At 37.6% G+C, this 14372-nt stretch overlaps 1 protein-coding gene across 2 annotated transcripts in view; it reads left to right on the top strand.

Annotated features, from left to right (window-relative positions):
* Nucleotides 1–14372, top strand: part of HTR4 (5-hydroxytryptamine receptor 4) — a 157336-nt gene that overhangs the window by 31696 nt on the left and 111268 nt on the right. For both annotated transcript variants that reach the window (XM_058543594.1, XM_058543604.1), the window contains exon 3: nt 9349–9421. In XM_058543594.1, coding sequence (XP_058399577.1) covers nt 9396–9421 — 26 coding nt within the window. In that variant the 5' untranslated portion in view covers nt 9349–9395. The remainder of the gene's footprint in view (nt 1–9348; nt 9422–14372) is intronic.

The following is a 14372-nucleotide window of genomic DNA, read 5'->3' as shown; positions in this document are numbered from 1 at the left end:
GAATTATTGTGGTGATTTCTCTGAAGTTTATATCAAGTCATTCATATTCAGTTTGCAAGGCTTCAGGGAAAAGGGCAGTTTTAGTTCTCAATGATTCCAAGTCAGAAGGGTGAGAGAAAAATTGGAAACGTTAGTTTGAAGAGTTGTAGCCAGACACTGGAGGAAATTAAAAGAATTCAGGATCTGGTCCAGTTTACAGGTAGAAAACAAACCTCAAAGACAACTAACAGAACTAGAATCTAAGATCCATAAGTGTGTATGTACTGAAACATAATTTTTTTCTCTCTATAATCACCCCAACTTCTACCAAAGGTAACCATAGGGAGACTAATTTGTTTGTAAATTAAGTCTAGTTTTAATAAACTTGGCTTGATTATTTACGTAAGTGCAGTCAGAATAGCAATTGATCATATAGTCTCTTTAATAGCTGCTTTGCTGGAACTTTTCATGAGGAATTTCCAGATTGGACCTTTCACAGCCTCTCAAGCTAGGAAGCCGCGTCAAATACTTGCCATCAGACTTTGCCTGCAATACCTACAGATTTGGGTGGATTCCTCTCTCTGAGGTCCCCAAAATATTCTGAAGTTCCCGGGCCTGCTAGGAAGTGACCTTCCTTACTCACCTGTTAAGGCTGATAGGAACTCTGTAAGCAAGGTACCAGGCTGATTTTTATAAGGGGCTTTACTGGCTCCATAAAGCCAACCTTAGTTCCTTAAAGCTGTCTGGTCGTATCTGAGTCTATGCACATTTTCAAATATGACATTCCAGCCAAAGCCTTGGCAGTACAACCAATGTTTCCAGTTGTGTCCTTTTATAAGGAGAGCAGATTCTTATTGAACTTATGCAAATAACTATATTGCTAGGACAATAAGAATACTCACTAAGTTTCCAAATTCTGGAGGGATCAGGGAGGGAGAAAAAGATAAATGTCTCATCTTTGTTTACAAAAGTATATTTTACTGAAATTGCTCTAAGTTAGCTTAAGAGGAAAGATTTTCTCATATCTGGAAAACAAACAAACAAAAAAGAACCAGCAATATTTCAAACAAAAAGTCATAAAATTATAATCATCCTCCTGAGTTTACTCAGTCCCATGAAATCAATTCTTGTTCTACTTAAATCCAGTTTTTCCATTAGTTCTGAAAACTCTTACCCAGTTTAGTTTTATGATCTTAAAGTTCTCAAACACCTGTAGTTGTCAAAAGTCCTTTCCATGAATCTCCTTGAAGATGAAGTACTTTTGCAGGAACACTTTTGCAAGGCATTAGAGTAAAACAATAACTTTTTGTAAATAATAAAATACTTAAAAATGCCCATTATTAAAGATCTGATGAGAGTTCATTATAATGAAATTGACAAAGAAATTTGGTTATTTCTGAAACGTACAACATTTTAAGATACCTGGAATTATGACTGATAACATTATACCGGAACATATCAGATTTCTAGGAATTTTACACAATTTCTGGAACACTTATAACATATACCTATACAGACACAACATAAAGAAGACTTAGTATTACTTCTTATTTGCCAATGCTTCCCATGTAATTTAAAATATCAAATAAGCCTAATTAGTGTAACTTTTTTTTTTTTAATAAAGAGAGAGAGCAAATCTATTGAGATATTTCAGTGGCCCTTGAAAAATTCCAGAGTTAGCTAGAGGTCAAAAGGACTTCATTTAGAATTTGATTTTGGGAAGTTTGTCAAAAATATCAAAAGGTTTGGACACTTGACTAAATAGGATCACAGATCATTATGAAATGTACTTAATTATCTACTTAACCAAAGTGACAATTAAAGACTTCACAGGCAAATATAGAAGTTTACATAGTTTGATCAAAAGTTAGCTTTTTTAATTGAAAAAATTCAATTTTCTTAAGTAATCAAAGGCTTGATTAAGACAACATGAAGCACAGAACATTATTTTGATAAAACAGTATTTTTATTTTAAGGCAGATTACTTTAAAGGAAAAAAAAACAAAAAAAACAAAAACCCTTGACAACCTCTTACTATCAACGCAGACCAATAGTCCAAGAAAACTTGGTTCTTTTAACAAAGAGAAAACAAAATTTTAATTTTGCACCAGCTTACTCTTTTTTTGTTTTTTGTGGTTTTCTTTGGCGAGGAAGATTAGCCCTGAGCTAACATCTGTTGCCAATCCTCCTCTCGTTGCTGAGGAAGATTGGCCCTCAGCCAAGTTTCTTGCCCGTTTTTCTCTACTTTATATGTGGGAGGCCTGCCATAGCATGACTTGACAAGCAGTGCATAGGTCCGTGCCTGGGATCCAAACCTGAGAACCCTGGGTGGCTAAAGTGGAGCATGCAAACTTAACCACTATGCCACGGGGCTGACCCTCCCCCAGCTTACTTTTTGATATTACTTAATTAAATTCACTCCAATCTTAGCCAGCCCTGACCATGCAAAAAAAAAAAAAAAAAAAGTCCTTTCCAAAGATTCCTTTTTCATAAACTTTCTGCAGCTTTGTCCATTTTAGTTTGTCCCGTGTTCTTTTTTCCCTTTTGAAATAACTAGCTTTACTTTAGGACAAAATCATTTTAATTTTCCTCAACAAAATGTATCTCCATACTTTATACCTTTTCTAACCAAAAATATATTCTACTTTCCTTGTGTACAGAATTGTTTCCCTTGCTATTTCTAGTATCTTTAATTACATGTGTTAATGAGAATTCTTAACCCTTAGAAACTTTAATTTCTAGTGAAAACTAAGAAGTAAGCATTTGTGAATTGTCTGTTACACGAGCATTCAGCAAACTGGCAAATTTATGAATATATTTCATAATTTCTAGAAGCATACATTTCCTCATAGCACAATTTTTAATGTGGCACAAGACATATTTACTAACAGATCAAAAAAATCTTTAGTTTCTCCGTAACAAGAAGACAAAACTAGGTAACTTAGACTTGTTCAGCAATTAATGTTTCAGTATTTTATCTTATTTGGAAATGATCACATCATTTCCCATTAAATGATGAATTCCCATCATTTAATTTAACTTAACAAAATTCTTAGAGAGGAAGTTGCCAAAGAGATTTGGGAAACTATTTAACTAGACATAGCATAAAACAATCATTGCTAAAAAGTTCATCTAAAAACTCTTATCTCATTTACATCTATTTAGTTCATTTGTTCTTAACAATCATGCTTACTTTACTCATGAAAATTTCACGAGACATTAAAGCAGTTTGCGTTCAACTCAAGATTTTATTTATTTTTTTATTTATTTTTTTATTTACTTATTTATCTGACAGATTTTGTAACAGATATAACATGAGCTTCTTTGACTTTTAGTAAACTAGGTAGACTAAAAGTATTATATTTAATATGATAACTCTAAAGACATGTCTGTATTAATTAAACCAACAAACTTAAACTAGATTTTATTTACCAAAAACTATCCTAGATCACATGACCTTGAAAAATATTTAGGTTAGTTTCTATTATATTTCTAAGATTTAGAAATACTTAATTAATAAGAGCTTATTTTTAAGCTAATTACTTAAAGCTCTTTTACAAATTAATTTTGGCAATACCATCCAGAGGTAGAAAAATGCCATATCTATAACATACATACATAGACATACACACAAACAGAGATCTTATAGCTTTCATTTTAAAATTTTAGCCATGAATCAGGAATAACAATATAAAACTGACTAGTTTATAAATAACAGTTGGAATAAGTTAAGTTTTCCTGCTCAGATGGCTAAAGCTTTCTACTATTTATAAAGAAGACTTTTAGGATTTGTATTTGCCCTTGACAAATAATCTTATGGAAGATGTGGAGCAGTTTATATTTTTAAAAAGGCTTCTTTTCCTTTTTTTTCCCCTTCAGTCTTGGGCTATTGTGGGTTGTGTTTACATTTCAAAGACATGGTAAGATTTATAACCTAAAGGACAGAGAAAGAATGAAAGTTCCTCCCAGAAGGACTTTGGTTTCCTAAGGCCAATAATTTACAAGCCTTTTGAGATAAATGGCGGGGGTTTTAGGAATAGCAAAAAGGAATAGGTGGACTTTGGATTCTAGAACTGCATTTTTTTTTAGTTTTGCCAAGATTTGTAAGATAAGAACAGTTGCTTTCCTTTTTTTTTTTTTTTTTTTTTTTTTTTAAGATATCTACAGCTTCTGGAGCTGCAATTATTAGAAATAAAATAAAGAAGTGTGCTAGAAGGTTCTTTGGATTTTAAGAAGGAGGAATTTACATTGTATATGGAGTTTTAATTTTTGTTCTAAGTCTAATTTCTGTTCTTTTGTCTTGTTAAAAGGAGTCTTGAAGGCTAGCCATTATATTTCTTTGTATCTACTTTTTAATTTGGTCCTTTTATAGGTACCAATAAGATAATTGTTTAGGATGAGAGCTCTCTAAAATTTTATTTTCTTTCAAATATAGCCAATTCAAAGGATTCATCATCTGGCCATTGACGAGTAAGATCTTATATCAGTCTCAATAGCTACCGAAACCAATAAACATTTTTATGGCTTAACCAAGGATGCAAGAGGCATCCCACAAGAAAGTGTAAAATGTGCAGCCCACATAAGATCCAGAAAATTTACTCCTAAATATAGTCTAAGAAAGTAAAGGCCTTTGTTGCCCAGGTGGTAAGGATGGTGTAGTGAAAACAATGTCTCTGGTTTCTCATGGGAACATGAGATGCCTCTAGTCACAAACCTGCTAATCTATGATACCGGGTAGGCCCTACTGAAATGGAATATTTCCATCACTAACAAAGCAACAAAGATTGGGACAACAAAGTCCCCTTATGGACTGAGATCCATAATGACAAACTCCCCTGAGAGCTGGCATGGCTGGACAAAGAGAGTGCTGCTTGTGACTTCATGTCTCAGAACCCCAGTCTATTCAACTGGCCACCACAGTGCACCCTGGCCTGGTAAGTGCACCCCTTGGATAGTGGAGACCAGAGAGAATATTCTCACTGGTCGCAAAGCCAGGGTCTCAAGACATAGAACAAGATAAAAAGAAAAGCCTCATCCCGTTTTTACATAGGAGAGTCACGTCAAAGTTTGTCTAAATAGGGCCGGCCCCGTGGCTTAGCGGTTAAGTGCGCGCGCTCCGCTGCTGGCGGCCCGGGTTTGGATCCCGGGCACGCACTGACTCACCACTTCTCCGGCCATGCTGAGGCCGGATCCCACATACAGCAACTAGAAGGATGTGCAGCTATGACATACAACTATCTACTGGGGCTTTGGGGGAAAAAAAATAAATAAATAAAATTATAAAAAAAAAAAGTATTAATGATAAAATAAAAAAGTTTATCTAAATAGATGCTGATCTGGTGAGAACCATGAACTCACCAGTCTATAAGGCTGGCTCAAACTGCAGGCTTATAGGGCCTACGCCTGCATTCTGCCCTCTGGTTTCACCTTATGACAAATAACACAGCAGACAGACAAATAAAAACAGTGACCATCTGGAAGGAAAAGGATCAATAAAAACTGAGAATATTCATTACCAAATCTTTGCCAGAGTTGCTATGTCCAAAGAATGAGTTCCACAAATATTTTCCCCTGCTAATCTAAATTTAGAAAAGAAAAGGACTCTCATCACTCTCACTTCCATTGGACCCGATCCAGGAGACTGATGTGGTAAGAATTCTTACCTTCTGTTGGCTTTTTGTCAGAGGTCCCAGGATCTCTCAGCTGCAGCAGCCTCAGAGTGAGTGGTGTCCAGCCGGTGAAGTGAATCCTGCTGGCTGTGCCAACTGTTGGGGAGGAAAAAATTTTCCTCTACCCTTCTAGGTTCTTCTGGCTGGTCTAAGAGTTAAATTGACATGAGACAGATTAACAGGAGAAAATCAAATTTAATTTCACATGTATGGGGGCTCCATAAGAATATGAGGGCCAAAGAAGTGACCAAAGCAGGTATTTTTTGTAGCTTTTAGACAAAGAAACAATAAATTTGTGAAGAACTGACAAGACAAAAAAACCTAGGCTTGGATATTAATTAGTGAAGAAACAAGCAGAGTTGTTTATACAGCCTTCTGGGCTCTGAATTTCCTATCTCTGATGATAAGGATGTCTCTCTACCTCCTGGTGCAGGGAGAGTACATTTCACGTGGGAGATTTATTTCCTGCTTTCAGGGGGACAAAGGAGAGTCAGAGTGTCCTTCTTGCACTGGCTGTTTCTTAAGTAAATTAAGTAACTTTAATTCAAAATAATCGGTATGCCCTGAATTCCATCACTGGTCCTGGTCATGTGCTCATCAGGGCTAGGGATTGATGTGGGAGAGGGGTGGTTCCACAAAGGAATATCAAGTCACTGTTTTCAGAAAAAGAGGGAATGGATGATCAGCAGAAAATTACAGCAAATATCCACTTTCATCAGGAGATTCACTTGCTCTAGTGGGAAGAAGTCTGATATGATGACAAAAACTATGCAAGATAAAGCTTGAGTTTTGGAATTCACAGCCCTGGCTTCTATTCCCAGTTTGGTCAGGTGCCAGCTGTGTGACTTGGCGAGTCAGTTAACTTCTTTGAACCTTAGTCTCTTCATCTAACAATAGAGATAAAAAAGCAGAGGTTGAAAGAGGAGGAAAAAGCCAGTGTTTGGCACTTGTTAACACTTAGTAAAGGGTAACTAAATAAGATAAAATGGTTCTTTTCTACTTTTAAAAGCTACAATATTGTACTCTGGGATGGTCCATATATTACCTCCCAGTGAGAGAGTCACAAACTCTCAAACCTCAGTTTCCTCATTTGCAAAACTAACTACTTAGTTGACTCAACAAATATGTATGAAGGGAATATAATATGCGAGGCATTTTTCTAGGCACTGAGGATATAGTAGTGATCAAGATATAGCTATACTCTCTTGAAACATATTCTAGTGAGGGATACAGATCACTAATAAAGAAATAATTGAGTATATATAATGTATGTACTAGGAAGAAAATATAGATTGGATGAAAGGAATAGAAACTTTTTGAAAATGAGGTCTGAAATTTTATTTAGGTGGTCAAGGAAGACTTCTATGAGGAAGTGACATTTGAGCAGTGTCCCTAAGGAAGTGAGGAAGTGATCTACATGGTAGCATTCTAGGGAGAGGAAACGGTAGGTGAAAAGGCCCAAAGGAAGCCCACTCTATGGTCAAGGGAGGTAGCAAAACCAGTGAGCTCAAAGGCAGTGAGGGGGTAGGACATGGCTAACATTGAGATTGGAGAGGAGCTGGGGCAAGACGATGGAGGGTCTGGTTGGCCATGATAAGGAGTTTGGATTTTATTCCAAGTGTGACAGGAAACCACTAGAATTTTATGCAAGCAGGAAATGATCTGACTTACGTTTTAAAAATATCCTTCTGGGCACTGTGGGGAGAAGAGATGACAGTGGAACCAGCAGGAGACCAGTTAGGAGGGTGTGGTGGTATTCTGCGGAAAGGAGATGGTGGCTTGGACCAGGGTGCTGGTTTTGGAGGTTATGAGAAAAAGTCAGATTAAGGAATCATTTTCAAAGTTGAGAGAATGAGTTTGCTGATAGTTTGGTTGTAGGGTGTGAGAAAAAGAAGATGTTTGGTCCAAGTATCCGGGCAAACGGTGGAGCCATTTACTGAGATGGAGAACACTAGGGGAGGAGCAGGTTTTTGTGCTGGGAGTGGGAAATGAAGAGTTCAATTTGAAATGCTTTTTAATCATTCAAGTTGAGATGTCAGGTAGGTGATACGAGTCTGGGAAAGGCCTAAGCTAGAGCTATAGCTTTGGGAATCTTCAGTGAATAGGCTATATTTTAAGCCATGGGAATGGATGTGATCACTTCAGGAATGATTTCAGATACAGGAGGAAAGAGGATGGAGCCCTGTCACTTCAGTAGTTAGGGCTTTGTACTTAACGTATTTCAAGTACAGTCGTGTTTCACTTAATGACAGGGATATGTTCTGAAAAATGTGTCGTTAGGCATTTTCGTCGTTGTGTGAACAACATAGAGTGTACTTACACAAACCTGGATGGTATAGCCCACTACACCTCTAGGCTATATGGCACTAATCTTGTAGGACCACTGTCATATATGCGGTCCATTGCTGACGTCGTTCCAAATTTAGAACATAAAAGAAGTAGAAGTGGACAGAGCTTCTTTTCTTGAGGTCAGAATAGGAGGTTCAGAGCACTGTAGGCTGTGCCTTTCCCACACCTGCCCCACACCCAGAAATGCCCATGGGAGCCCATGTTAATCTTAGAGGCTCTAAAGACCAGACATTGAAAAGCACAGAGAGATGCCCATCCTTTCCAGCTCTGGTGCGCTGCCAGGCATATGTGTTTGGTCCACCTCGACGAAAGCATCCAAGGGCCCAGGCTGAATTTCATGGTTTTGTTATGTAGATAAACATATTTACGGTTTCTTCTTGTTAAGATTTGATTAGAAAACCAGCAGATGGAATTATAGAATATCAGAGCTGAAAGTAAACCCAGAGATCATCTCTTCCAGTCTCTCTTGTTTATTGAGAAGTGGGTGATGAAGCTCAGAAGGAAAAAGGGACATGCGTAGGGTCACCCCAGAAGAAACAGACCAGGCTCTGGCACTGCATTCTCTGATTCACCATGTTGTAGAACAAATGTGATGAAAAACGTAGGCATTCTTCTGAAAAATGAAACTGTGCAGTCAGTTAAGAGAGCCAATTTGTTGGAGATCAGTGAATACCAGTCCATTAAAGGGTGTAAGGTCTTCTGAGAATCTATACTAGGGGAGCATTGGTAGTTTGAAACTTAATTCCCCTCCATTGGGAATTCTTAGCCTGGGCTTCATGGATGGACCTCAAGGAATGGTGGGCTCCTCAGAAAGTATGTATGTATTGCATGGATGTCTGTTTTTTTCTAGGCAGAGAGTTCTCAAGAGTTTACTAGATTCTCAAAGGAATATATGATTACCCACTTTCAAAAAGTGTTTTAAAAGAACCCTGAAAATCCTCTTGGAAACAAGATGGCTGACTATTTTAGGCAATGTACTATTTTAATCATAACAATGTAGTTACCTATTTTTACCAGCTAGTGTCCTAATGCAGATCATCTAAATAAGCTTGTTTCTGGGAAGAGAAAAAAAATAAGAAATAAACTGTTTAGGGTGAAGTGAAAAGAAGTACCTGTATGTTTTAAGCTCCAGGAGATTAGTAAAATGTAAAGAAACTTTTTGTAACACTCAGCTATGCCATCCCTTAGTATATCACTAGGTTTTTGCTGTAGTATTGTTTATTAGATACTTTTCTGGTACTCTACAAAATAAAAGTCTTAATAAATAGAAAGCAATGATTATTTGGCATGTTTTCTTTTAACTAGGACTTTTATTTTCCTACATTACCTCTTTTTCATTCCCCCATTATAGGACCCTGTGGGCACTGAAATCCAACTCACCCATGCCTATTTCCTGTAATGGACGAACTTGATGCGAATGTGAGGTATGTTACCTTTCAGTCTATGTTGTGCTGTAAATTATGGTCATTTAAACTACAAGGCCTCTGAAAAATCTGTTGTAGTATAGTTACAAAGCTAATAGATGTGGATTTTCTTCAACATTTCATATATAATCATAAATGTGGTACTGTTCAGTTATTAGTGATTTTTTCATTTCTGCTTAAATGATAAATATACTATGGCTGTAAATGTTTCCAGATGCCTATACTAAAATTCTGCATTATGGGAGAAGCTGTTACATGAAAATAGATATTTATCTCTATAATAGGAAAAAAGAAGATGTATTTAAATGGGTAAAAAAATAGTTTCAGAATATCTATCTGTATACCTAAACTTTAGATATACATTCAGGTAGCTTATTATAACAGGTTCTAGTTTGCTCATTTCTTTTTTCAAGGAGGTCATTAGATTACATGACATGATGGTTGCACAGTATAGTTATATAAGGCTACATGGTTTTGTTTTGTTTTCCTGTGATTTCCTGCAACCCTTGGAGATCAAATAATAGGATGGCTCCTGGGGAAGTTTTTTCTTTAAAGGCTCGCTGCATTTTATTTGGCACAACCAAATAGTACAAAGAAATTAGTATTCCGTAAGGTTTAAATGTGACGAATTGGCCCTTGAGGCTGAGGATTAGCCACAGGTGTCAACAGCTGGAAGACATTCTGGAAAACAACACCTTCCTGGTGCAATCACAGGAGCAGTTTTTCTTTTGCTCTAGACCTGTAGAAAAGCAGGTTTCAGGTATAGATCTGGGGCACTGTGCCTCTGTGTCCGATGTGGTAGAAAGCTGTGACAAAAGGGAGCTGTCAAATATCTTGACAGAAACTCTAGTGGAATGTGACTCGAGTTGCAAAGATGTATTATCACCCCAAACCCAGAATTCCTTAAGGGTAGAATGCATCTCGCGCATAATCCCTGGCATATGGTGGGTATTTAATAAAGAGTTGTTGATCAGCCAGTCATTGATATTATTACATATATTTCAAATAGTTTTGTGTTCTGGAACACCTAGATATGCAAAGAGGCTCTGTATATTTAGCAATAAAACATTTTATACACTCTCACTAGAAGCATTGTGAACTTTGTTATTTGCCCAACGGACTGACATGGTGCAGAGTCGTAGGACTTTAACACAGATTTTTGGGCTGGTGCCATTTGTTTAATTTTCCTCTAAAAGTTTGTGACATTATTTGTACAGAGAAAGCATAGTGGAATCTAGAGAATATCAATTTTATTTTTGTTAATTGACAGGCCCAAGTGAGCAAAATCAATGGTGATAGGTTATGAAATTGTTTTGAGGTTCAGATACTGTATCAAACTGCATCAGTTGGTTAAAATGCACTTCTTTTTGGATAATTCAGATATTATGATCCCTCACATTTCTAGCTTTTCAACATTTATTTATAGCTGCACTGGATTCTAACAGCAGAGTACAATTGAATTAAGTGAACACTAGCCGTTCTTTCGGGTGCTGTGGAACAATCGTGCAGGGTACAAGATGATATCACTCCCCAGAATCTTGTCTCTGGACCATACACTCTGTCAGATTTCTAACCTCATCCCATCAACATATGCTCATCCTCACCCACTCTCCCTCTCTACCCACAATATTAGTAACATACAGATGCTGCAGACTTGCCACCCATTCACCCCCCAGTCCAGCCTCTGGGCATCCAAAATAAAGGACATATTTTAGGCTCACAATTACCAAATTGTGATGCATGGATCGTTAGTAATGCATAACGATTTTGGGTGGTATATGAACATCTTTTTTATTTTAAAATAAATATTTATTTTAAGGTAACCTTATTGTGGTGAGTAATACTGTTTTCCCACTTACAGTAGTGAAATAAAATTTCATTTTAAAAGACATTTATTTAAAATTTAAAAGTAAGTTTATTTAAAGAAAAGTATTATGTAATTTAAAAATATTCATTAATAACTGAATGTGAAAAAAATCACAAGGGTACTATGCAAACAACTAGAGTCTAGAAACTGATGTTCTGGGTATTACTAGGTAGAGTAAATTTTATCATTTTGAGAACAGGAACCAGAAATTCTTTTTTTGGTCAGGAAATGTCCTCACTCGGTGAAGGGCCTATATGAAGTGAGAGCAGAAGGGCCTAGGTCCCTGGAACAAGAGAGGAATTTTTAACTTGCTCTGAAGACAGGAACATGAGTGAACAGAGGAGGCAGAAGGTTGTAGAAGAGAGAAGATTCAGAGAAGAAGGAGAGGCTGGGCTCCGCTTGGAAAAGGGGGAAACATCCAGTGGCATGGTGGCAATCAGGGACTTTGGGAGGAGTTAGGTTGCATATCTGTATGTGTTAGTTTTATTTATTTATTTATTTATTCTTTCTTTTTTTTTTTTTTTTAATTTTTTGTTTATTGCAGTAACATTGGTTTATAACATTGTATAAATTTCAGGTGTTAGTTTGTTTTAAATGTGTATGATGTGTGTGTGTGTTGACCTCTCCCAGGACTCAGTTCTTCAGTAAAGCTTTCTAGCTTGGCTAGGAATTGAGCGTTAAAAGTGTTAAATGTTTACTATGTGTGAGCTGTAAACTTAACGTGTATTATCCCATTTAATTTTTAAAACAATTCCGTGAGGCACATGTCATTATTATCCCTGTTTTGCAATGTAGCGTAACTAAGGCCAAAAGAAGCTAAGCAACCTGCTTAGGTTCATATAACCACACTGCCTCCTACTATACTATCCTCCTACATGCCTCTACAGTGTAGGTGCATGTGTATGTGTGTGTGAGTGTGTGTTGGTGATGGCTGACGTTCCTGTCTGGGTAAATTTGATTTGAAAGAGAGAATGCATGTGTGAGAATGGATACTCAAAAGGCACAGGATAGCAGAAGAGTATAAATGCCAGGGGAAACTTCAGAAATCTGAGAGAAAGTTTTCGACTTCTATGGGCTATAGAATTGAGAGGCTCCAGCCATTTTTTCCCAGATGTTAAGGGACAGAGAGATCCTAGTTGACATTTAGGGTATAACATTTAAGTATTTAAAGTATTTCGTCAGGCCATACTGGCCACTTCATTTTTTGTTTGTTTGGTTTTATTTAACTGAGTTTGCTAATTCAGCTTGATCCTTGCTATTTTATATCAATCAGTGTTCTTGGCTGCCAACATCAGAAACTAACTTGCTAACATATTCAAAGGTAGTTTTTGGGAAGCTACAATGTACAGGCTCAAAGAATTAACATGAAAATGCTCGAAGACCAGGCTTGCAAATAAATAAGAACTTTGGGAGTGCTAGTACAACTAGGAAGTGGAACAGTGGCCAGCCACAAGAAGTGGTTAGTACATTTCTGCATCACGGATAATGTCTAATCATTTCCTCTTTCTATATGCCACTCAAGAGTCAGAGTCCTGGGAGATGACATCTGATTGGCCAAGCCAAGTCATGTGGCCACTTCCTGTCCAGCTTTCATAATGGGAGGCAGGTACTGCTCAGGAAGATGACATGCAATGGAGGAAAGTTAAGTCCTCCAAAGAAATTGGTGCTTTTTATCAAGGCAGAATGGAGGCCAGGTAGCCAAAATGTGACCAATGTCCAACTCCATTTGTTTTATAGCAGTTGGATTTATCTGGTATTTAAATAATGTTGGTCCAAATGTAAATAAAAATGTGAGGATTCCTTCATTTGTTTGATACACATTAATTAAGCATCTAAACTATGTGCCAGATAGAGTAACCTAAGTGCCTGTTCTTAAGGATCTCATGGTCTAGCTAGAAGACAGTCACACAAATAGAATTTCATACAATGACAAAAGAACCCTAATAGTGAGATTGATAATGAGCTATATTCTCTGTGAACTATAAGCTAGGACTAAAAAAAAAGAAACACTAGGTCTTGATTTTAGAAATACAAGAAGCATTACAAGCATTTTTCCGGTAAGGGCATCCACGGCAGAGAGCAGTTGATGTAGGATGGATTGACTCATGATGAAGAGCCTGCAGTGAATCAGGCCCTGGTTGGAGAGGCAAGTTCCTGATGAGTCCTCTCCTTTGGTAAATAGTGCCTCACAATCTTAGCAGTCAGCAGGCAGCTTTTTCCAGACAATCTGACACCCACCTGATGTCATTTTTTGGTCTGTTTGCTTGTTGTTGGGGCTCTGGAGGAGACAGCTTCATTCTTCTTGGAGAGTTGAAGAAAGGAAAATGGAGACAGTGGCTTTGATGATTTTGTAGCAGATACTCTTTGTAGAACCTCGTTGGCCTGCATTTGGGCAGTGAGCCTGGTGGTGTCTTATTCCAGTGCTAGACCGAAGCTCGGGAGGCTACTTAATGTGGCCCTGAAACACTTACTGCCTGACTCCAGAGAATTCTGTTTTGTTTGTTTTAACTACCAGATTCTTCCCACCGACATGTGGGTTTCCTCAGCTCAAGTGTGATCCCTAAAGGCAATCCAGGTCTCCGTCCTTTTCTTCCTGCTGTTTATTACAGTTAAAAAACTTCTGCTTTGGGGCTGGCCCTGTGGCGTAATGGTTAAGTTAAGGCGCTCTGCTTTGGCAGCCTGGGGTTTGCAGGTTCCCATCCTGGGTGTAGACGAACGCACGGCTCATCAAGCCATACTGTGGCGGTGTCTCACATACAAAAAAAAAGGAGGACTATGGGCACAGATGTTAGCTTAAGGCCAATCTTCCTCAGCAACAAAAAGAAAGAAAAGGTTTCTGCTTTCTAAGAATATTTTCCATCAATTTCTAGTCCCAGAAAGTACAGAGTTTGGGCAATAAATGAGTAAGCAAGTAGAGGAAAGTCCAAATAGACACAAACTTGCTCCTTGAAGATTTCTCAGGATAATGACCCCAGACCCCACTCAAAAGTGGGGAAAAAGTTTATTTTCCACCTTGATTCTTTTTAGTGGGTGGCTTCCTCCTACCCTTGGCTTACCCCCTTGCCCTTTGGGCTTTCTACGCTT

The sequence above is a fragment of the Diceros bicornis genome, chromosome 1 (genome assembly GCF_020826845.1).
Source record: "Diceros bicornis minor isolate mBicDic1 chromosome 1, mDicBic1.mat.cur, whole genome shotgun sequence".
In the NCBI taxonomy this organism is placed as follows: domain Eukaryota; kingdom Metazoa; phylum Chordata; class Mammalia; order Perissodactyla; family Rhinocerotidae; genus Diceros; species Diceros bicornis.
Note: the sequence above shows the minus strand (reverse complement) of the source record. Positions and strands in the feature narration are given on the sequence as shown.